Here is a 25830-nt window from a genome sequence, read left to right as displayed (position 1 = left end):
AAACCACCACCACCACCACAACCCCCCAACTGCAGCATGTCAGGAACACAAAACCAAGAAAAGGAAAAAAAAAGTCAAGATTGTGATATGGGGGCATGCCAATAAAAGTAAACAACATTTTAAAAATGCTGCAAACTACAAGAGCTATGGGATCAAAATAAGGAGAAAGAACTCAACAGTGTGTAGAAAGATGAACAGAAAATTTCAGGAGAGCAGTCAGCTGCATAGCTCTTAAGGAATGTCTGGCTTGTGAAGGGAAAAAAAGAAAAAACAAACAAACAATCTAAACAGCTGATCACAGGTAGACCCCTCCCCCCTTTGCTTGCCTGGACAAAATATTCTAAGACCCACTTCACATCAATCGCTTGTCATCAGGGAAAATGGTTTCTGGCAATTACACTGTTGGATGAAAGTTCCATGAATTGATTTTCACAAAATGTGTTACTTCAGGAAGGAGCTTTACAATGTCTGTCCCTTAAAATGACCAGGCAGCTGCCATATAATTTCATGGAAAATAATGTTGGTATCTTCAAGCTAATATTAGCACAGTAAACAAATATAAATGTCTTTACTTCTAATTTTGTATAACAAATAATTCACACCTTTTATTCTGAGGTAAAGTACAGTAAATTAAGTTAAAATGAAAAATTAATTTTATTTTAAAAAAGAAACTGAAGACATGTTTTCGTGCTAAATGAACAATTTAAGAGCAAAATTCATTAATAATTTCCAGAAAAAAATACAAGATTTATAGCAATCTATTCCTGGCACTGAGGACATCAAAATACTCTTATTTTAGCCTCCAGTAGGATCTGCCTACTCCACTGATGCAGCTTCAGTGTTTTCCTGGTCAGGGACAGGTTCAATTCCAGTCTCTTTTCCTTCTTTGCTTCTTTTGGATTTTTTGTGTTTGTGTCTCCTGTGGCTGTCTCCTTCTTCACTATCATGACGCCGCCTGCTGCTACTAAGAAAAAAAAAATGTGAAAAAAGAGGGAGAGAAAAAAGATCAGCACTACTGTAGTATCATTTACTTTTATCTTACATTATTACAATGTTCAGGTGCTATTTATCTATGAGTAACAAGAGATTAAGAGCAAGAATCAAACATCAAAATATACTACTGCTCTGTGGTAAACCTGGACTGTGTTCATTTCACTTGTGCTAACCAAGAAAGCATTACAAATTAAGCCTTTACTCCTGGTATTCTGCTACACAGGTTCATGGAATTGCTGTCTGTTCTTTAATCCTATTCATTCATCACTTACTTTAGTAAGACAGGGTCCTGAGCTCAAGAGTTCAAAGGTCTGACAAGTAGTTCCATTGAAACTAGGATTAAAACAGTTTACAGAACTAACAGAAGCTCACATCATAGTGAGAGGACAACAGGCTATGGCAGGAACAGTAAGAGTATGTTGTCTACAAAGGGTTCTGAGGAGGATCAGCATAGCAGTTCTGTATTAACAATGGCAGGAACACATAAATTGAAGGTTTTTTTTTTTTTTTTTAATGAATACTATCTTGAGAATTAAAAATTGAAGAAAAGGGATCCTAACCATTTCAACTGAAAACTGTAATGTAATAGTTCAAACAGTGATTCTATATTTCTAAACCACCTTTCCAATTTTAGTGTAAGTGTTGCAACGTATTTCAGGAATAACCCTTTCCCAAAGTGTTTACAGTCTATGGCAGTGATGGCGAACCTTTCAGAGACCGAGTGCCCAAACAGCAACCCAAAATCTAATTATTTATCGCAATGTGCCGACAGGGCAATTTAACCTGAATAACAGAACTTTAAAAGCATTTGGCATGCTTTTGAATAATTGTGATTTTTGCTGTTGCATGCATGCTGATAACTCCCTTCCCCTCCATCCTTGTGCATCTCCTTCCTGTCTTCCCTTCCCTCCATCGGTCCAACAATTGCCCTCCCCTCCATCCATCCATGTCCAGCAACCTTCCTCTCCCCTGCCCTCCCCTCCATCCATACCCAGCGATTCTCTTCTCTGCTCTCCCCTTCCCGCTCCCATCCATGCCCTGCTTGTAAATCTTTTTTATTACCTCTATCGAAGAGGCCGCGTCTTTGAAAGCCCTGCCATCTCTAGCCTTCCCTTCATTAGTTCGTTCCCTCAGAGTCAGTCCTGCCCTTGCGGAAATGTCAGAAGGCGGGACTGATTCTGAGGGAACGAACTCACGAAGGGATGGCTAGAGACAGGCAGGGCCTTCAAAGACGCGGCCGCTTCGACGGAGGTAATCAGCGCTGGCGGGGAGGACATGCAAGGGGATGTTGGGTTGGCGGGCCTAGAGGGAAAGTAGCTGGGCCTGGGCCCGTCCGTGGCTAAGCCCCTGGCGACGGCATGCATGCCAACAAAGAAGGCTCTGTGTGCCCACTCTGGCACACGTGCCATAGGTTCGCCATCACTGGTCTATGGGGTTGCTGAGGCAACAGGAGATAAAATGACTTACTCATGAAATCTCAAAGGAAGAAGTGGAACTTGAAACTTGGCTTCCTCAGTTCATAATCCATTGTTGTACCACTAGGAACTACCTTGCCCCAAAAAACTAAATTTTTGATTTCCAAAGGTTAGAACCTAACTGCTACAAAAACAACACAAACTCCAATCAACTACCTTAAAATACAGGCTGATTCACCAAAGTGTGGTAACCTGCTGTATCATTAACAAAGGTTAGTTTGCTGAATTAATACATTATTTTCCATTTATTAATTTCATAACATTTCAAGAAACACAAGATGAAACATTAAAACAGCATGTATACTGATTGCAGTAGTCTAAAAATGAGGCTGATTTACTAATCCTCATGTGATAACCTATGCTTTTAGTGAATCATTTGATTAATGATTCAGTTAAATCACAAGGAGTCTATGGGGTGGGGGTGGGGGGTTCAATCCTATTTCAATTGCCTAATGGATAACATGGTAACACAAGTAAAGACAAAAACTTGTGTATGTAGTCAACTCAGAACAGTGAATTCAATTTCTTTTGAGCTTCAAAGTCAGAATGCCACATGTTCTTGGACACCTCTTTAAACTGTAGAATTTGCTCAATATTGTTTATGAAAAGAAATGTGGTTACTGTTTTAGTCTATTCATCCAACAGAGAAATAAAGGCCAATAAACAAGCTCTAAGTGGCAACTTTTTACAGGACAAAATTTAACATATTTCCAACTTATTTTGATTGTAGATTTAAAATACCCTTCCAAGCCCCAGTGCAAGACGAGTTACAATCATATACAGTACTACTTGTCAGGTTTTCAGGTTCAGAGCCCGTGGGGCCGGGCTCTGGAGCAAACGTGAGCCCTTGGGCTGCTGACAAGGAGCGACAGCAGCAGGCAAAACCCACCAACCAACGCTGGGCAAGCACACCGGCAGGGACTGCAGGCAATGCCCAGCGAGCCGGAACACAGGGACTGGAATCCCCCGGACTGGAGGACACTGGACTGGAACACACCGGACTGGAGCAACCTGGACTGGTCCGTACAGCTTCACCTGCACTTAGCCACTGCCCCCCAAGGGTTGAGCCCCTGGGTTCGAGTGGCCGGCAGGACTTACCGGATACTGGATGACACAGGGACCAGGACTAGAACAAGATGGAAACAGCAGTACTCCTAAATCCTAAACTGACATAAGTGCTCCCAAGCCCTAACCAACAGAAGAACGCCAAACAGAAACCAACAAAAGTGTTCCTAACAATAAACCAACAAAAGGACTTCCTAAGCCCTATACTAACAGAAGTGCTACCAATAGCACCACTAGGAAAAACAGGGGAGCCACAGGGAAAGAGCAGGGAACCTAAACACAAACTAGTACAGGTGCTCCTAAGCACCAAGCACAACAGCTCTACAACCCTAAACTAACTACTGTGCTCCTAAGCACCAAACTACCAGCAGAGCTCCTAGCACTAAAAGGGAAGACAGGGGAGCCAAGAGGGAAAAAAACAGGGAAGCTAAACACAGAAGTCAGCAGTGCTTCCAAAGCACTAAACACAACAGAGCTTCCAAAGCCCCAAACCCAGAAGTGTTTCTAAAGCACCAAACCCATAAGTGTTTCTAAAGCACCAAACCCAGAAGTGCTTCTAAAGCACCAAACCCAGAAGTGCTTCTAAAGCACCAAAACACAGTAGTGCTACTAAAGCACCAAAAGGGAAAGCAGGGGAGCCACAAGGGAAAAGCAGGGAAGCTAACACAGATCAAAAAGTGCACACTGCACTACCACTAACCTGGACCTAAAGCAAACGTTGCAAAAGGCCCTGAAGGGAAGAACACCACTTCCTTATCAAGGCCCTGCCTGAAGATGTCACCACTACCAGACACAGGCAGGCAGCATACTGAAACAGAGCTAGAGCTAACTCAGGCTTAACCCCCACAGCTGCAGTATAGCAGAGCAATTAGAGCCACGCTGGAAGCAACCAGCACACAGAGGCAGCTAGCTCAAGTAACACACACAGCTGCAGTATAGTAAAGCAATTAGACTCATGCTGGGAGCAGCCAGCCCACAGACACAGAGCCAGCTCTAGCAACACAGAAAGAAGAAACAGAAGCCAGCACAGAAGCTGACCTCCAGAATGAGGTAAGTCTGGGAGAGGTCACGGCCACAATCGTAACACTACTACTGGGGTTTTCAAGCCAGTCAGGATTTTCGGATATCCCCACTGAATGGAGATATCCTGAAAACCCCGAATAGCTTGAAAACATCTGCAGTGGAACTTCTACATCATACTTCAAATAATACTATGAAAGCTTGCAATCAAATGTTGCTAAAATTTCCTTCTATTCAATCTGTTAGATCAAGAGAACTTTTTGATTTTTCTCTCTACTACTGGATTGTCTCTTTGTGGAGTCTTCTTTCTTCAGAGATTCGCTTGATTAGGAATTATTTCCAAAAAGGTCTCACAACTTTTCTATTAAAAAATTATTTGAATTAGGAACAGCTAGCATATTAGATCACTTTTTTTCATGATATCCTGGATATTATTACCTTTCTCCTACTTACCATGTCATTTCCACTGCTTTTTTCTATTTTCTGGAGTTATGTTTCCTTGACTCTTGTGTTATCCGCAATGAACTAAAATGCTGCTATTTGCATGTAATGTATTCCCCTGCTCCAGAAGGTTTACAATCTAATTTTGAACCTGAGAGTGAAGTAACTTGTGTAAGGTTATAAGGGGCTTGAGTGGGAGAAATGGGATCTGAATTCCTACTTTTCTGATTCTCAGCCTGCTGCTTTAACCACTAGGTTACTCCTCCACCCCCTTTACCACACCAGTCCAATATAAGCAAAAGATATCTGGAAAAAAAAAAGTATCTAGCCCAGTATCATGTTTTCAACAGAGGCCAGTCCAGGTCTCAAGTACCTGGAAGAGTCCCAAAAAGTAGAAAGATTCCATGCTACATAACTCCAGGAATGATTTATGGACTTTTTCTCCAGGAATATCTCCAACCCAGCTGCATTAACTGCTTTTACCATTTGTTCCAGCAATGTGTTCCAGAGCTTAGCTATATATTGAGTGAAAACAATTATTTCTCCTATTTAATTTAAATGACCTACATAATTTCAAGGAGTATTCCCTTACTTTTTTTTTTTTAATTTGCATTCCACTCCATTCCGGATTTTATAGACTTCTATCATATCTTCTCTCAGCTGTCTTCTTCAAACTGAGGAGCCCTAACCTCTTTAGCCTTTCCTCACATAAATAAAGACCTTCCATCTCCCTAACCATTTTTTTTTTGCTCTTCTTTGTACCTTTCCCAGTTCCACTGTATCTTTTTCTTAGATTTGGTAACCAGAATGGTGCATAATACTCAAGCTGTAGTCTCAGCATGGAGTGATACAGAGGCAGTATGACACTCTGTTTTATTCTCTATTCCTTTCCTAATAAATCCAGACTTTTTTTGGCCCCCCAATGCACACGGAGCAGCAGATTTTAATGTATTTTCCACAATATCTAAATCCTTTTCACAGTGGTGACTACTAATATGGATCTTAGCACCATGTAGCTATAATTTCAGTTATTCTTCCCAATGTGCATCATTTTGCACTAGTCCACATTAAAATTTGGATGTACAGTCTCACAAGATCCTTCTGCAATTTCTCTCAGTCTGCATGCAATTTAACAGTTTTGAATAGTTTTGTGCCACCTTCAAATCTGATTACCTCAATCATCGTTCCCATTTCCAGATCATTCATAAACAAGTTAAAAAGCACCAGTCCCAGTATAAATCCTTGTGGTACTCCTTCCTCCGTTTAGTGAGCTGGCCATTTAATCCTATCCTCTGTTTTCTATCTTTTAATCAGATCCCAATTCACAACAGGACACTGCCTCCTATCCCATGGTTTTAAAATCTTCTCAGGAGTCTCTCATGAAGGATTTTGTCAAATGCTTTCTGAAAATCTAGATACATTACATCAACCGGTTCACCTTTACTCACACCTTCAGAAAAACACAGCAAATTGGTGAGGCTAGACTTCCCTTGCTGAATCTATGTTGACTCTGACCCATTAAACTACGCTTGTCTGTGTTCAGTAATTTTGTCCTTTGTAACAGTTTGTACCATTTTGCTCAGCACCGATGTCAGCCTTATAGATTTGTAGTCACCTGGATCACCACTGAAACTTGTTTTAATAATTGGCATTATGTTGACTACCTTACCGTACAGATCCTTGTTTTAAAGATGCTGTAGCCATATAACAGTTTTACACTTTGTACATCATCCATGGAACATCCACCCCTACTGTAAAGCATAGTCATGGCAGTATTATGGTTTATGTTTTTTTTTTTTTCATCAGCAGGACTGGAATAGAATAATGGTAATTAGGTAGAGACTGGGGGATTTGTCAGGACACAAGGGACAATGAATATAGCAAGGTACAGAAAAGTCACTGAGGAAAACCTACTGCCCCCCTCTGCAAGACAATTTTCTGTTCTTTGGTTGCTGGAGAGGTAGCACTGCTACTGACCTCAATTAGGTGTTAATGAAGGTGTGAGGAAGTAGAATATTTGCAGAGGTTACTAAGGGCAACCTGATTACTGAATTAGCTTGAAAGGGCCTGTCTGATGTAGTCCCCTTAGATTCAAAACTACATAAAGAGGAAAGGTAGCACTGCTACTGACCTCAAATAGGAGTTAAGATGTGAGGAAGTAGAATATGTGCAGAGGTTACTAAGGGCAACCTGATTACTGAATTAGCTTGAAAGGGCCTGTTTGATGTAGTCCTCTTAGATTCAAAACTATATAAAGAGGAAAGGTCCCACTGAACTTCCTTTCTGAGAAGTTCAGAGAGAAGAGGACATTTCTCTGGTAAGTGAACATTATTTTGCTTTGTGCTTTAGGAACTTAAAGATTGGGGTTTAAAGGAGGAATTGTAGGTTAGTGATAGGCAGAATAAAAATATAAAAAAGCAAACTTTATCAACTAATCTCCATACTCTTTCCCCCCTAGTGTTAAAACATGAACTTTGTACCACAGCATTAGCAGATAGTCTTTAGCAGGTACTGCAGGACCTTGTTTCATCTTCAACCCACCTACCCCTAGCACAACTCTTCATTTATAGTCAGTTATTGTAATTAGGATAACAAGTAAGGAGTGCTCTTACAGAGTTTTAAATACATTTCATTACCTTCTAAGAAGAAAACACTAAATAAATCACACAATATACCATATAGACTAAAGACATTTTTATATTTTATATTAATATCCTTAATAGCTTAGGAAGTTTTAAATTATTGAAAAACTCAAAAATACTAAGATAGAGTCAGCTGTCCAGCAGCGAGAGAGGTGCTATCCAGTCTTTTGCATTCAGTGTCACATGTATGATTATCTCTTAGTTGGTGAGCAGTTATTTGTGTGTGCCTGATGCAAAGAGGTCCGTTCTCTTGAGGTTAGAGTACCAGACTTTGTGGAGCTGAGGGAGACAGAGAGATACATACATAGAGGAGACCTACAGGGATGTTGTACAGAAGTCCCAACTCCAGTCTGGTAGACCCTGTGCTGCCTTGGAGAAGGGAGGTCTCCTAGAAGAAGAGCATCACCCTGCCCAGGACTTGCCCACCACAGGATATACTATCCTCTTGCACCGAGGATATGTCTCCAAGCTCTGCCCAGGAGGGAAGGATTAGGACACTGTTGTAGTTGGTGATTCGATCATTAGGCATATAGATAGCTGGATGGCTGGCTAGTGGACATGAGGATCGCCTGGTGACCTGCCTGGTGTGAAGGTGGCGAACCTCACGCGTCACCTAGACAGGAAGATAGTGCTGGGGAAGAGCTGGCTGTCTTGGTACATGTGGGTACCAATGACATAGGAAAATGTGGGAGGGAGGTTCTAGAAGCCAAATTTAGGCTCTTAGGTAAAAAGCTTAAGTCCAGATCCTACAGGGTCACATTTTCAAAGATGCTCCCCGTTCCACATACAGGACCCAAAAGGCAGGCAGAGCTCCAAAGTCTCAATACGTGGTTGAGACGATGTTGCAGGGATGAGGGATTTAGATTTGTTAGGACCTAGGTGACATTCTGGGAAAGGGGGGAGACTGTATCAAAAAGGATGGGCTCCACTTTAACCGGGATGGAATTTTTAAAAAGGAGATAGAGCATCTTTTAAACTAGAATGGGGGGGGGGGGGGGGGGGGGGGGGGGGGGAGCCGACAGTCGACCAGGAGCGCATGGTTCGGTGTGGAGTATCCATGAAGGATACTATTGAAACAGGAAATTTAGGGAATCCCAGTACAGAGGATTCATCTGTGCTTAATGAGAGAGCAGGATAAAGGATGCATATTATCCCCTTCAACTTCTAAGCAGCTTGTAGATCAAAGAAAAAAAAACACAATTTAAAGTGCCTGTATACAAATGCTAGAAGCCTAAAAAATAAGATGGGAGACTTAGAATATTTATAGCACTAAATGATGAGGTAGATATAATAGGCATCTCACAGACTTGTTGGAAAGAGGACAATCATTGGGACACTGTGTTAACAGGGTACAAATTGTATCGCAATGATAGAGAGGATCATATTGGAGGGGGGAGGGGTTGCACTATAATGTTACAAGAGGGAATTGAGTCAAATAAAATAAACATTCCACATGACACATAGCAGCATGGAATCATTATGGATAGAAATTCCATGTGTGAAGGGAAGGAGTATTCTTGTAGGGCTATACTAACGTCCGCCAGGACAGAACGAACAGACGAATCAAGAAATGTTTACAGAGATTAGGAAAGCTGGCAAATTAGGCAATGCTTCGTAAAAGAGGCCCTAAAGCATTTGCATTTTCCAAGAGCAAATAACCTTACAAATCATGATATAATAAAATATGAAATGCTCTACACTATCTTTTTGGAACTCCAGACGACAACTGACTTCCAAATTTGGCGTCTGACGAGAATCAAAAGATGCAGATGGCATAAAAAAATAGAGAATACAAACTTCACCATGTCAAGTGGCTTGGAAGGCAATCAATTTAACAAGCGGAATAGCTATTCAGCCATCATATAACAATTAATTATAACAAATATCCATAGGATAACTGATGTTTCTCTTGCTAAGTAAACTCTGAGCTAAAGAAACATACACATTCCATGCAACTGATTATGGCCATTGGCTCTAGACAGAAAGATGATGGTTCTTGACAGCTTTGGCAAAGCACCAAACCCCCATCATATTTACTTTGATTACCCAAAATAATGCTGATTTTTTGATGGGATCTGAAATTATCCATTGGAGAGAGCACAGTGCATATATTATGCATTTTTTTGTTGGAGCTCAAACTCATTTTTGATATGGCAAGAATTTACAATCCTTCACATGCGATCTTGTATAACAATACATACCATAGGCCAAAACATACAAATAAAGAAGTAGGGAAGGGGACCTATGGACTTTTAAAAGCAAAAAAGAAAGAACCCCTTCTGTTCCTTTGTCCAAGGTAAAAGTTAACCCATAACCTTTAAAGTTTATCCATGGCGTCTGTTTCTATTATGACACAGGCAGCGGAATAGTCAGGGTATGTGTGCACATAGTGGGTTCAATGCAGCCCCAAATCAAGATATGACAGCATATAGTCAACTCTAGATATGCCCTTACTCTTCCTTAATATACCTGCTGCTTGTCACCAAAAAGGACAAAATGATAGGCTAGAAGAATTTTGGTCCAATCCATTCTGTTAGCTCTTATGCTTAATTTACAATTATGTTAGATTCAAAATCAGTTTCTGTGTAATTAGGAATAAATAGGACTTGGCCTTCCGTAATGTCTTCTAGGAAGCTAATTTGTTCTTTCATATTTAATTCATTGAGTAAAAGATAATTCTGTTCACTAGAACCTGATATGGTGGGACTGTAAATTACTCAAGCAGTTACGCTAACAACTCAAGACTGAAAACACATTTTATCAGGAAGTTACTAAAAGGCGCCATGAGCTAAAGGTCAGAAAGGAAGCCTGGAAACATAGTATTTATTATTTATATTATATATAAGAACCTAAGAATAGACATATTGGATCAGACCAAGGGTCTATCTAGCCCAGGAATTCCAACAATAGCCAATCCAGATCACAAGCATCTGGTAGAATCCCAAAGATTCCATGCTCTGGGATAAGTAGGGGCTTTCCCCATATCTACCTTAATAGCAGTTTATGGACTTTTTCCTCCAGGAACCAGTCCAAACCTTTTTTAAATTCAGACACGCACATCCTCCGGCACTAAGTTCCACAGCTTAACTATTCAATGAATGAAAATGCATTTTCTCCTAATCATTTTTAAAGTATTACAGTGTAACTCATTTTTAAAGTATTACCATGTAACCTCATGGAGTGTCCCCTCAACTTTGTACTTTTTGAAAGAGTAAATGCCCATTATCTCCTCCTGTACATCTTCTATTAGAAACTCTAGGAGTAGCCGTAGCCTAATGGTTAGTGCAGCAGACTTTGATCCTGGGGAACTGGGCTCGATTTCCACTGCAGCTTCATTGTGACTCTGGGCAAGTCACTTAATTATACCTGGGGCAGGGCAATGGAATGTTAAGTATTTACGGAGAAGCCCTGGGATACATGACAGACCTCATACACCTACCAACCAGAAACACATCAAGATCAACACGAAAATACCTAAATCTCCACTACCCAAGCTGCAAAGACTAAAACACAAATCAACCTATGCATCCAGCTTCTCCTATATAAGCATACAACTATGGAACGCATTGCCAAAAGCCGTGAAAACAACATATAACCACCTGAAATTCCGGAAATTACTAAAAACTAACTTGTTCAAAAAGGCATACCCAAACGATCCAACTTAAATGCCTTGACCCAGCAACACAACAAAACCAAAGCTCATACTAGACATAATGGACATTACCTAACTCTTCTTACGATTCCCCAATGTGTCTGTCACACATGAACTTTACCACTACTACACTTTGTATTTGTTATAACCGGTATTGGCGATCGCCTCTACGGTACCATATAAGCCACACTGAGCCTACAAATAGGTGGAAAAATGTGGGATACAAATGTAACAAATAAATAAAATGCTTTGAATGTAGTTGCAAAAAACACAGAAATGTAGCATATCAAATCCCTTTCCCTTCCTTTCTTAGGAAAGGAAAATGCCTTATCAATTGTACCTGCCTGCATTAATCTTTTATCATAGCTCTACTGATCCAATCATGTTCCATTTATATAAAAAGGAAAAACAGGGTATTTACTTGATTTTCTTTTAAACTGATATCGAAGTTTTCATATTTTACCACAGTCTGTCTTTACACTTTTGCTGTAGTCACTGTACAACATTAAGATACCTTCGAGAAGATTTGTGTCGTGATGATTCTTCCTTTTCTCGGTGTCTTCTTTCTCTGTGTCTTTCTTCCTTTTCCCTGCTTACTCTTTCTCTATGACGTTCATAACTTCTTTCTGTATATTCTCTATATCTATACCGGTCGTCGTCACTAGAAGAAAGAGAAATGTATTAAATATGACAAATGTATGTTTTAATAATAATTATAAAAATATTTAAATAACAAAGCTCAAACAAGGTAAAAATGCTAAATATCTCTAGCAGCTCTTCTATTTTGTGTAGGTTTGTAAAATAATGCATGTAGTCTAGTTGTATGCCCTTCTTTTAATGCATTTTTCTCATATCTAAACCAGAAGCAGGTCTTATTTTAAAAAGCACAACGTATTATATCAAGACAATGAAAAAATTATTACAAGTTATGTTCCTTATTTTGATACTAAACAAAATGAATAAGAAAGAAAATAAAATGCAAAATTTGTTACTTTAACAAAGTGGTTAAATCAAAATTATTTTAATTGACTACAGAGCAGAAGCTGTTTACCTTTAAAAGATGTTTTCCACAGACAGCAAAATAAATCAGAAACACAAGTGGGTGATGTCTGAAGGCAGCAGGATGTAATATTCTTGAAAGTTCAGAAAAACATGTTTTGAGCATGCATGTCTCTTCTATTATATCAAGCTCCTGCAGAGGTACCTCAGTCCATAACATCCGCTCTCTGAGAAGTGGGTGGTATTGTATGCCTGATTTATCCTGCTGTTTATAGAAAACATTTGGTACAGGTAAGCAACTTTGCTTTCTCTGTTGATAAGCAGGATGAATCGGCCACACAAGTGGGTTCTCCCCAGATAAGGGCTGCTTTAGTACATGTTCACTGTTGGAGAACATAAAAAAAAAAAAAAAAGGTTCACAGAGGTGGAACTTGTCAGTTTGAGCTATTCAAAGCAACCCAAGATCTCTGCAGATATAAAAGAACTGATGCTAGCAAAATGTTAGAACTGCTTGTCCTACAGCACTGTTTGATCTTGAATCACGATCCAAGCAATAACATAAAACAAAAACTATGTGGCAAACTTACATTGAGATTGATCTTAAATGGGCTATGGATATTCTCATCTATGACCTGATATGCTTTTTACTTTGTGATGTATGGAGAGTCCCCCATGCTAGTAACAAAACTATATGCAGTCAATTAATCAAATACAGTTTGGTTGAGATTGGCTTTTCTGAAAGGATTTGGGTAGTATAATGTCAAAAGTTGAAAAGGATTTTCTCTCTGAGTCTCTGTATGTTTTGGATAAAACTCAAGGGCTATCTTACATAGACACATCGAAAAATGTAGGCAGATGAAGATCATATGGCCTATTCAGTCTGTCCATCCATAAGAGATCCTATGTACTTATCCCAAACTCTCAAGTCAGATCCTGTTTTTATCACCACTATTTCCATCAGGAGGCCGTTCCACGAATTACCCCTTCTGTGAAGTATTTCCTCAGGCTACTTCTGAGTCTATTCTCCTTTCATCTTCATCCTATGGCCCCTTGTTGCAGAGCTTCCTTACAACTGAGACTCGTTTCTTGCTCATTTTTGCCGCATAGGTATAGCGAGGATACATACCCGTAGCAGGTATTCTCCGAGGACAGCAGGCTAATTACTCTCACACGTGGGTCGACATCCGCGTCGGCCTGGGAACCAGCAATTTTGCAAGCAAAATATAAAAATATCTTGCCAGAGTCTTCTGGTGCGGGTGCAGCGCGCACGTGTGGATTGACTTCCCGCCCGTCGCGTGTGCATTCCCGCTTAGTTTAATCAAAAAGCAAATAATAAACAAACAACTCCAAAGGGGAGGTGGGCGGGCTTGTGAGAACAATCAGCCTGCTGTCCTTGGAGAATACCTGCTACAGGTATGTATCTTCGCTTTCTCCGAGGACAAGCAGGCTGCTTGCTCTCACACGTGGGGCATCCCTAGCAACCAGGCTCACTCAAAACAATAAACACTGGTCAATTGGGCCTTGCAACGGCGAGGACATAACATAGATTGACCTGAAACCATAAACAACTGAGTGTGCAGTCTGAAACAGAACAAAAAATGGGTCTAGGAGGGTGGAGTTGTATTCTAAACCCCGAACAGATTCTGCAGCACCGACTGCCCAAACCAACTGTCGTATCGGGTATCCTGCTGAAGGCAGTAGTGAGATGTGAATGTGTGGACAGATGATTACGTTGCAGCCTTGCAAATCTCCTCAATGGAGGCTGACTTCAAGTGAGCCACTGACGCAGCCACGGCTCTAACATTATGAGCCGTGACATGGCCCTCCAAAGACAGCCCAGCTTGGGCATAAGTGAAGGATATGCAATCTGCTAGCCAATTGGAGATTGTGCGTTTTCCGATGGCGACACCCCTCCTGTTGGGATCAAAAGAAACAAACAACTGGGCGGACTGTCTAAAGGGTTTTGTCCGCTCCATGCAAAAGGCCAATGCTCTCTTGCAGTCCAAGGTGTGCAAACTGCATTCGCCAGGGCGGGTATGAGGACGGGGAAAGAATATTGGCAAGACAATTGAATGATTCAGATGGAACTCCGACACCACGAACTTAGGGTGCGTGCGGAGGACTACTCTGTTGTGATGGAACTTGATATAAGGTGCATGAACTACCAAGGCCTGAAGCTCATTGACTCTATGAGCTGAAGTAACAGCCACCAAGAAAACAACCTTCCAGATCAAGTACTTCAGATGGCAGGAATTCAGTGGCTCAAAAGGAGCTTTCATCAGCTGGGTGAGAACAACGTTGAGATCCCATGACACTGGTGGAGGTTTGACAGGGGGCTTTGACAAAAGCAAACCTCTCATGAAGTGAACAACTAAAGGCTATCCAGAGATAGGCCTACCCTCTACACAGTGATGATAAGCACTAATCGCACTAAGGTGAACTCTTATGGAGTTGGTCTTGAGACCAGACTCTGACAAATGTAGAAGGTATTCAAGCAGGGTCTGTGTAAGACAAGAAAGAGGATCTAGGGCCTTGCTGTCACACCAGACGGCAAACCTCCTCCATTTGAAAAAGTAACACCTCTTCGTGGAATCTTTCCTGGAAGCAAGACTCGGGAGACACCCTCTGAAAGACCCAAGGAGGCGAATTCTAAGCTCTCAACATCCAGGCCGTGAGAGCCAGAGACTGGAGGTTGGGATGTAGAAGTGACCCCTCGTTCTGAGTGATGAGGGTTGGAAAACAGTCCAATCTTTACAGTTCTTTGGAGGACAACTCCAGAAGAAGAGAGAACCAAACCTGACGCAGCCAGAAGGCTGCAATCAGGATCATGGTTCCGCAGTCTCGCTTGAGCTTCAGCTTCAGCAAAGTCTTCCCTACTAGAGGTATGGGAGGATACACATACAGAAGGCCTGTCCCCCAATGTAGGAGAAAGGCATCTGATGCTAGTCTGTCGTGGGCCTGAAGCCTGGAACAGAACTGAGGGACCTTGTGATTGGTCTGAGTGGCAAAACAATCCACCGAGGGGGTGCCCCACGTTCGGAAGATCTTGCGGACTACGCCCATGTTCAGTGACCACTCGTGAGGTTGCATTATCCTGCTCAGTCTGTTGGCCAGACTGTTGTTTACACCTGCCAGATAAGCGGCTTGGAGAAACATGCCGTAACGGCGTGCTCAAGGCCACATCTGGACAGCTTCCTGACACAGAGGGCGAGATCCAGTGCCCCCCTGCTTGTTGGTGTAGTACATGGCAACCTGATTGTCTGTCTGAATTAAGATTACTTGGTTGGAAAGCCGATCTCTGAAAGCCTTTAAAGCGTTCCAGATCACTCTTAATTCCAGGAAGTTGATCTGCAGACCTTTTTCCTGAAAGGACCAGGCTCAGGCTCCTTGAGTGTGGAGCCCATCTACATGAGCTCCCCACCCCACCCCACCCCAGGAGAGATGCATCCGTCGTCAGCAATTTCACTGGCTGAGGAAATTGGAATGGTCGCCCCATGGTCAAATTGGATCGAATCGTCCACCACTGAAGATAATTCCGAAAGCTGGTGGACAGTTGGACTACATCTTCTAGATCCCCCGTAGCTTGAAACCACTGGGAAGCTAGGGTCCATTGAGCTGATCTCGGATGTAGACGTGCCATGGGCATTACATGACCTGTAGAGGCCATGTGCCCCAGAAGTCTCAACATCTGCCAAGCTGTGACCTGCTGAGACGCTTGAACCATGGACACCAGGGACAGAAGGTTGTCTGCCCTTGCCGTGGGAAGATAAGCGCGAGCTGAGTGTTCAACAGGGCTGCAATGAATTCCAATTTTTGGACTGGGGTGAGATGGGACTTGGGATAATTTATGACGAACCCCAGTAGCTCTAGCACCCGAATAGTCATTTGCATGGACTCCAGAGCACCCTCCTTTGAGGTGCTCTTCACCAGTCAATTGTCGAGATAAGGAAACACATGCACTCCCAGTCTGCGTAGCGACGCTGCGACTACAGCTAGGCATTTGGTAAACAGACGCCAGGCCAAAAGGCAGTACACAGTACTGAAAGTGCTGTGTTCCTAGCTGAAATCGAAGATACTTCCTGTGAGCTGGGAGCATTGTGATGCGGGTGTAAGCATCCTTTAAGTCCAGAGAGCATAGCCAATCTTTCTGAATCATGGGAAGAAGGGTGCCCAGGGAAACCATCCTGAACTTTGTTCAGGGCCCTTAGGTCTAGGATGGGTCACATCCCCCTGTTTTCTTTTGCACAAGGAAGTACCTGGACTAGAATCCCAGCCCTTCTTCCTCTGGTGGAACGGCTTCGACCGCTTGGGTCTGTAGAAGGACAGAGAGTTCCTCTGCAAGTACCTGTTCTGCTGGGCACTGTTAAGAATGAGCTCCCGGTGGACAATTTGGAGGTTTGGATTCCAGATTGAAGGTGCATCCTGACCGGACAATTTGAAGAACCCACCGGTTGGAGGTTAAGACAGGCCACGTTTGGTGAAAAAATATCAACCTCCCCCCAACCGGCAAGTCGTCTGGTACGGACACTTTTACTGAGGCTATGCTGAACTGGAGCCAGTCAAAAGCCCGTTCCCTACTTTTGCTGTGGAGCCGCAAAGGCCTTAGGCGCACGCTGTTGACGAGAATGAGCGAACTGGGACTGAGTCTGGACAGGCTGCTGAGAAGCAGGAGTGTCTACGCCTAGCATAGGAATAGGGAGCACTCCTCTTCTCTCCAAAAAACCTCCTAGATGAGGAGGCAGTAGCAGAAGATGCACGGCGGGAGAATCCATAGCATCATTGTGCTTCTTGAGCTAGTCAACTAGATCTTCTACTTTCTCACCAAAAACATTATCCCCCCGGCAAGAAACATCCGCCATCCGCTGCTGGACCGAATGAGAATTCAATGTCTCAATCATATCTCTCCTCTCCCACCTTTCTTCTAAAGTAACATATTGAGATCTTTAAGTCTGTTCCCGAATGCTTTATGAAAAAGATCATTGACCATTTTAGTAGCCGCTCTCTGGAACGACTCCATCCTGTTTATATCTTTTTGAAGGTATGGTCTCCAAAATTGTACACAATATTCTAAATGAGGTCTCACCAGAGTCTTACACAGGGGCCTAAAAAATAGATGGGAGAGTTGGCATATATAGCACTAAAGAGCCCTTTTACAAAGCATGGGTTACTTAACAGCCAAGAGTATAAAAAAGATAGTAGCTAGGCTTGAACTGTTCTAAAAAAGTTATTCTCTGCTCTTGCCTGCTGGAAAGGTAGAACTGCAATTGACCTGAATTAGGTGTTAATTAAGGTGTGAGGAAGTAGAACAGTTGCTAAGGTTACAAAGGGCAAGGAAGTAGAACAGTTGCTAAGGTTACTAAGGGCAATTTGATTACTGGGCTAGCTTCAAAGGGTTTGTTTGAAACAGTCTCCTTAGAATCCAAAATATATAGAGAGGAAAGGTCCCACTCAACTTTCTTTCTGAGCAGTTCTGACAGAAAAGGACATCTCTGCGAGTGACATTATTTTACTCTGAGCTTGGTAACTTAAAGATTAGATTTTAAAAGAGGAACTGTAGGATATTGATAAACACAGAATTAAAAAAAAAAAGCAAGCAAGCAAACTTTAATAGCTAGTTTCCATACCCTCTTCCCCATAGTTTTGAAACTTGAAGTTTCTGTCACAGATTAAAGATTAGGGTTTAAAAGAGGAATTGTAGGTTATTGATAAACACAGTTAGAAATTTAATTCTAAAATAATAATAATAATAAAAAAAGCAAGCAAACATTATTAGTCTCCATACCCTTTCCCCCATAGTTTTAAAATGAAGTTTCTGCCACAGCTTAAAGATTACAGTTTAAAAGACAAATTGTAGGATATTAACACAGTTAAAAATTTTGAAATAAAAACGCAAACAATTATTAGCTAGTCTCCATACCCTTTTCCCCATAGTTTTTAAAACTTGAAGTTTCTGCCATAGCATTAACAGAAGGCACAGAAAGGCCCAGTTCAGTCCTCACCCCCCCCCCCCCAACGCCACTCTTTATTTATAGTCAATTATTCTAATTAAGACAACAAGAGGGGAATTTTCAATTTTCATTAGTCTGAACTACATTTAATTAGTTTCTAAGAAGCAAACCCTAAATATATTACAAATTACACCAGTAAAAAAGGATCATTATATTTATCTGATATCCCTAGTACCTTAAGAAGTTTTAATTAAACAACTATATAATACTAAGATGCAGATAGCAGTCCAGCAGCGAGAGGGGTGCTAGCCAGTCTTTTGCAATGAGTGTCACATGTATGACACTCCCATTTGGGGACACGTCATGTGTGTGCTCGATGCAAAGAGTCCTAGCTCTCAGAGAATGAGTCCGTTCTCTTGAGGCTAGAGTAGCAGACTTGGAGGAGCTGAGGGAGACAGAGAGGAACATAGAGGAGGCCTACAGGGCCGTTGTAGAGAAGTCCCACCTCCAATCTGGCAACCCCTGCTCTGACCTGGAGGAGGGAGGCCTTCTAAAAGGAGAGCATCACCCTGGAGAGGCTGGAAGTAATCCTGTAGACAGGACCAGCACATCAGGGAATGCAATATCCTCTCGCACTAAGGATGCATCTCCAGGAGCTACTGCCCAGGTGGGAAGGGTTAGGATGGCTGTTGTAGTTGGTGATTCGATTATCAGGCATGTAGATACCCTGGCTGTCTGGTGGACGTGAGGACCGCCTGGTCACTTGCCTGCCTGGTGCGAAGGCGGCGGACCTCACGCATCACCTAGATAGGATTTTAGATAGTGCTGGGGAGGAGCCGGCTGTTTTGGTACATGTGGGTACCAATGACATAGGAAAATGTGGGAGAGAGGTTCTGGAAGCCAAATTTAGGCTCTTAGGTAGAAAGCTCAAATCCAGATCCTCTAGGGTAGCATTTTCTGAAATGCTACCCGTTCCACGCGCAGGGCCCAAGAGACAGGCAGAGCTCCGGAGTCTCAATGTGTGGATGAGACGATGGTGCAGGGAGGAGGGTTTTAGATTTGTTAGGAACTGGGCAACATTCTGGGGAAGGGGGAGCCTATTCCGAAAGGATTTGCTCCACCTTAACCAGGGTGGGACCAGGCTGCTTGCATCGGCATTTAAAAAGGAGATAGAGCAGCTTTTAAACTAGAAACAGGGAGAAGGCCGACAGTCGCTCAAAAGCGCATGGTTCGGGATAAGGTATCTTTCAAAGATATCACTGAAACAGGGCAGATAGGGTATCCTGATAGTGAGGTTGCAAAAGAGACCATAGTAGATCAGGTGTCAAATAAAAATCTGACAAAAGATTGCAAATTAATACTGTCAAGTACTAAGCATGATGTAAACAGGAACAACAAACATAGTTTGAAATGTCTATTTGCGAATGCCAGGAGCCTAAGGAATAAGATGGGAGAGTTAGAATATATTGCACTAAATGAAAAATTAGATATAAAAGGCATCTCTGAGACCTGGTAGAAGGAGGATAACCAGTGGGACACTGTCATACCGGGGTACAAATTATATCGTAGTGATAGGGTGGATCGAATTGGTGGAGGGGTAGCAATGTTTCCAGGTACTTTTTGGCTAGGATCTGGCGACCCTCAGGGGGAGGAATGCTGGCTTCAGCCTAACCCCTGGTAAGCCTTTCCTCGGCTGAGAGGTGCTCAGCTCTACCACCGGCTGCCTTTCAGGTGCTGTGGAGGACTTGCGGCTCATCTGCATATCCTTTACAGCCTTCTCCGGGATGACTCCCAGGTCCACTGTGATCCACTCAAGGCCTTTGTTGTAGGTGCCTTGCGCCATGAGGCGCGCAGGGCATTTTTCACTTTACATTTATTTTTCTCCCAGTTACTACTTATGGCTCCAGTGCACTTTTTCTTCTTGGTACTGCCACTTCCTAATTTGTTTCTCCATCTTAAACCACTGTACACTGCAGGAACACATTTTCTGCCCTCTGTATTCATCATCTCACCATCTTTTTTTACCTCTTCCTTTTTCTCAGCTCTCAACATTCAACATTTCCTTCCTTCCATTCATCCATCTCCTTTCTATCAGAGTACATCTTGCCTTCGTCGCTGTTGTCGTACCTCTCCTACTGTTCTCCGTACTCTCTTGCTCCTTCTCCTGCTCTCTGCTGGGGACATTACTCCCAATCCTGGTCCTCCACATCAGCTCTAATCCTATTTGTGCAGGTCACACCGTGATATCTCCAATCTAATTTCTGTTCCTCTCCTCCCCCCTCCTTCCCTGCCTTTCTCTTGCGCTCTGTAACAAACTTTCCTACATCCATGACCTCTTTATCTCTCATACTCTCCATCTGCTTGCCCTAACTGAAACTTGGCTTTAACCTGAAGACTCTGCTTCACTCGCGGTCCTATTCCATGGAGGTTATCATTTCTCCCATACTCCTCGCCTGGTTGGCCGCGGAGGTGGTGTCAGGCTACTACTCTCACCCTCTTGTAGATTTCAACCTCTTCTTCCACCTCAGTCTCACTGTATTTCTTCCTTCAAAGTCCACTCCATCCGTCTATTTGCTCCTCTGCCTCTCCGAGTAGCAGTCATTTATCAACCCCCTGGTAAGTCCCTTTCTTCCTTTCTCAATGACTTTGACGCCTGGCTTTCCTTCTTTCTTGAACCTTCATCTCCTTCCCTCATTCTTGGGGATTTTAAAATTCATGCTAATGATCCCTCTGATTCTTATGCTTCTCAGTTTCTTGCTTTAACATCCTCTTTCAATCTTCAACTGTGCTCCACTGCCCCCACTTACCAGAATGGCCACTGTCTTGATCTTATCCTCTTCTCAAACTGCTCACTCTCCAGTTTCTGTGCCTCAACTCTTACCCTCTCTGACCATCATCTGATAACTTTCACACTTAAACACCCTCCTCCCCAGTCCCGTCCAATCTTAACCAATACATTTAGGAATCTTCAGGCTATTGACCCTTCTACCCTGTCCTCCAGTGTTTCAAATCTCTTCTCTACCACTATGTTATCCAAGTCTCTCAATGAGGCTGTCTCTTCCTATAATACTATTCTCTCCTCTGCTCTGGATAATCTCGCTCCTCCCATTCCCTGTTCTGTAAAACGTACCTCTAGAATTCGCTACCTACGTTCCTGTGCCCGCTCTGCCGAACGCCTTTGGCTGAAATCCCGTGCCTATGCTGACTTCATACATTTCAAATTCTTGCTTACCTCCTTCCAGTCTGCTATTTTACTTGCCAAACAGGACGATTACATCCAGTTGACAAATTCTCTTGGCTCAAACCCTCGACGTCTCTTTGCCCCACTGAACTCTCTCCTCAAAGTTCCTTCACCTCCAACCCCCTCTTCACTTTCCCCCCAGACTCTGGCTGAGTTCTTTCATGATAAGGTTCACAAGATTAAACTTGAATTCTCAACCAGGTCACCTCCACCTCTCCTTTCCTTAGTCCATTCTCTCAACCCTCCAAAACCTGCCTCTTTTTCTGAAATCACTGAAGAGGAAACTATACATCTTCTTTCCTCCTCGAAACGAACTACCTGTTCCTCTGATCCTATTCCCACCCATCTACTTAATACTATCTCTCCTACTGTCATCCCTTTTATCTGTCATATCCTCAATCTTTCACTGTCCACTGCGACTGTTCCGGATGCCTTCAAACATGCCGTAGTCACACCACTCCTTAAAAAACCTTCATTGGACCCCACCTGTCCTTCCAACTATCGCCCCATCTCCCTCCTCCCTTTCCTATCCAAGATACTTGAACGTGCTGTTCACCGCCTTTGCCTTGACTTTCTTTCATCTCAAGCTATTCTTGATCCACTTCAATCTGGCTTTTGCCCCCTTCATTCAACTGAAACAGCGCTTGCTAAAATCTCCAAAGATCTGTTCCTGGCCAGATCCAAAGGTCTCTATTCTATCCTCATCCTTCTCGATCTATCTGCTGCTTTTGACACTGTTGATCACAGCCTACTCCTTGATACACTGTCCTCACTTGGATTTCAGGGCTCTGTTCTTTCCTGGTTTTCTTCTTCTCTCTCACAGTGTACCTTTTGTGTATACACTAGTGGATCCTCCTCTACTTCTATCCCAGTGTCAGTTGGTGTACCTCGGGGATCTGTCCTGAGACCTCTTCTTTTCTCCATCTATACTTCTTCCCTTGGTACTCTGATCTCATCCCATGGTTTTCAGTATCATCTTTATGCTGATGACTCCCAGATCTACCTCTCCACACCAGAAATCTCAGCCGAACCAGGCCAAAGTATGAGCTTGCCTGTCTGACATTGCTGCCTGGATGTCTCAGCGCCATCTGAAACTAAACATGGCCAAGACTGAACTTCTCATCTTTCCCCCTAAACCAACTTCTCCTCCTCCCGCATTCTCTATTTCTGTGGCTAACACTCTCATCCTTCCTGTCTCATCAGCTCGTAACCTTGGGGTCATCTTTGACTCCTCCCTCTCCTTCTCTGCACATATTCAGCAGACTGCTAAAACCTGTTGTTTCTTTCTCTATAATATCACCAAAATTCGCCCTTTCCTTTCCGAACACACTACTAGAACCCTCATCCACACTCTTATCACCTCTCGCTAGGACTATTGCAACTTGCTTCTCACAGGTCTCCCACTTACCCATCTCTCTCCTCTTCAATCTGTTCAAAATTCTGCTGCACGACTAATATTCTGCCAGTGTCGTTATGCTCATATTAGCCCTCTCCTCAAGTCACTTCACTGGTTTCCTATCCGTTTCCGCATACAGTTCGAACTCCTCTTATTGACCTATAAGTGCATTCACTCTGCAGCTCCTCAGTACCTCTCCACTCTCATCTCTCCCTACATTCCTCCCCGGGAACTCCGTTCACTGGGTAAATCTCTCTTATCTGCACCCTTCTCCTCCACTGCTAACTCCAGACGCCGTTCCTTTTATCTTGCTGCACCATATGCCTGGAATAGACTTCCTGAGCCGGTACGTCAAGCTCCATCTCTGGCCGTCTTCAAATCTAAGCTAAAAGCCCACCTTTTTGATGCTGCTTTTAACTCCTAACCCTTATTCACTTGTTCAGAACTCTTATTTTATCATCCTCACTTTAATATTCCCTTATCTCTCGTTTGCCCTGTTTGTCTGTCCTCATTAGATTGTAAGCTCTGCCGAGCAGGGACTGTCTCTTCATGTTCAAGTGTACAGCGCTGCGTACGCCTAGTAGCGCTTTAGAAATGATAAGTAGTAGTAGTAGTATAATAACGAGAGCCTTGAATCAAATAGATTGAAAATTCTGCAGGAAACAAAACACTTCTTGGAATCACTGTGGATTGAAATTCCATGTGTAAAGGGGAAAAGGATAGTGATAGGAGTGTACTACCGTCCGCCTGGCCAGGATGAACAGACGGATGCAGGAATGTTAAAGGAAATTAGGGATGCAAACTGGGCAACACAATAATGGGTGATATCAATTACCCCGATATTGAGTGGGTAAATGTAACATCGGGGCATGCTAGGGAGGTAAAATTCCTTGATGAAATCAAGGACAGCTTTATGGAGCAGCTGGTACAGGAGCCAATGAGAGAAGGAAAAATTCTAGACCTAGTCCTTAGTGGAGCGCATGATCTGGTGCGGGAGGTAATGGTGCTGGGGCCGCTTGATAACAGTGATCATAACATGATCGGATTTGATATTAGCGTTGAAGTAAGTATACATAAGAAATCAAATACGTTAGCATTTAACTTTAAAAAAAGAGACTATAATAAAATGAGAAGAACGGTGTTAAAAAAACTTAGAGGAGTGACTGTGAGGGTCAAAAATTTACATCAGGCATGGATTCTGTTCAAAAACACCATCCTGGAAGCCCAGGTCAAATATGTTCCGCGTATTAAAAAAGGAAGACGGAAGACCAAACGACAGCTGGCATAGTTAAAAAGTGAGGTGAAGGAAGCTATTAGAGCTAAAAGAAAAAACTTCAGAAAATGGAAGAAGGAGCCGACTAAAAATAATAAGAAACAGCATAAGGAGCGTCTCTTCACACAACTTGTTACGCCGCCATCTTGGATCGCCACCAGCAGAAGTCTCTTTTTTTTTTTAAAGACTGATGTTTGAGGGGCGATCCAAGATGGCGGTGTAATAAGTTGTGTGAAGAGACGCTCTGAATCCTGATTTGGAAATACAAATTTTCCTGCGATAAAATGCCGCATACCAAAAGAAAGGGGGTGACGCGGATAGTTCCCCCACCTACCTCGACGACCCAAGCAGGCCTCGAACGTTTCTTCGCACCAGTCTCCCAATCTATTGGAGGTATGGATCCCATGGCGGGGATTTCTGGGGAAGCGGGGACCATGCTGGGAGAAGAAATATCTCTCTTTCCACCGTTAACTATGAAACCTCCGTGTCCGGCGTCTCTCTCTCCACCGTTAACTATGAAACCTCCGTGTCCGGCGTCAGTAGCGAAGCCTGATGAGGAGCGCTGCCCTACCGGAAGTGTTGCGGGCAAGGTTCCCAGTGAGGGTCGGGAGACGTTAGAGCAGACGCCGGGAGCAAAGGCAGGAGCCTCAGGACGAACGCAGGAGGTAAATCTAGCTATGATATGGACAATGCTGAATAAAATGGATGTGACGTTACAACAGACCTCAGGAGAAGTCAGCACTTTTGATAAAAAATTTCAAGATTTGAACTCAAAGATAGACCTGATTAAAGGGGAAATAGCTGAGAAAGTAACTGCTCTTCAGCAGAAAGTAGATTCTATTCAAGAATTTAAAAGTGGAGTGATAAAAGATAATCTCGAGATGCGAAGAAAAGTGGAACAAATTGAAAATTTTAATAGAAGACTTAATTTGCGACTATTGAACTTTCCTCAACTCCCTGGGATTAATCCACATGATTTATTCAAAAAATACCTCAATGAAGTTCTGAAAATTCCCCTCAATACCCCCTGTAAACAAATTATATTATATTTCAGCTTCTAAGGGAGAACTGGAAAAAAAACAAGATGTATCACACACTAATTTAGATCTTGATGATATATCAGCTATATTGGAACAAACTGTAGATGAGACTACGCAAAGGTCAACTTTGATTGTTTCCTTAATTTTTGAACAGAATTTGAATAATATCATGAAAATGTATTTTAGGAATTTACAGACCTGTTTTGGTGGAGTAAAGGTGCAGATTTTTCCTGACGTTACAAAATTGACCCAACAGAGAAGGAAAGCCTTCTTGGCATTAAAAAAAAGAATGCTTGAGATAGGAGGGATGTTTTTTCTTGCCTATCCCTGTAAATGTCTTGTTAGGTTGGGCCAGGTTAAATACACCTTTTATTCACCAGATAGTCTAAAATCACTTCTTGATTCTAAACAACTGTAGTAGTTAGAATATTATGGGAGAATATATGCTGCCTTAGTTACTTTTGATTAAAGATTTGTAATAATTCTTCCCTAATTCTGATCGCCCTTTTCAATATAATGGGGTCTAAGAAAGCTTAATGAATCATGAATTAAAAGAAAAAGTTTTATGTTTAGGAAGTATGTTATTACTTTCTTTGATGATTTAATTCTGAATGTTGTTATTGTTTCTCAATAATGTGTTATGGC

General features: G+C 42.5%; 1 protein-coding gene across 9 annotated transcripts in view; it reads right to left on the bottom strand.

Annotated features, from left to right (window-relative positions):
- Nucleotides 1-635: 635 nt before the first annotated feature.
- The window catches only part of FIP1L1 (factor interacting with PAPOLA and CPSF1), a 337219-nt gene continuing 312024 nt past the window's right edge, over nucleotides 636-25830 (bottom strand). For 6 of the 9 annotated variants that reach the window (XM_030191378.1, XM_030191381.1, XM_030191379.1 and 3 more), the window contains 2 exons: nucleotides 11803-11949; nucleotides 636-964 (listed from right to left, as the gene is read on the bottom strand). In XM_030191378.1, the coding sequence (XP_030047238.1) occupies nucleotides 817-964; nucleotides 11803-11949 (295 nt within the window). In that variant the 3' untranslated portion in view covers nucleotides 636-816. The remainder of the gene's footprint in view (nucleotides 965-11802; nucleotides 11950-25830) is intronic. The other 3 variants (XM_030191380.1, XM_030191382.1, XM_030191385.1) reach the window with 1 other exon arrangement.

Source organism: Microcaecilia unicolor, chromosome 2 (genome assembly GCF_901765095.1).
Source record: "Microcaecilia unicolor chromosome 2, aMicUni1.1, whole genome shotgun sequence".
Classification (NCBI taxonomy): domain Eukaryota; kingdom Metazoa; phylum Chordata; class Amphibia; order Gymnophiona; family Siphonopidae; genus Microcaecilia; species Microcaecilia unicolor.
This window is presented reverse-complemented; position numbering and strand designations above follow the sequence as displayed.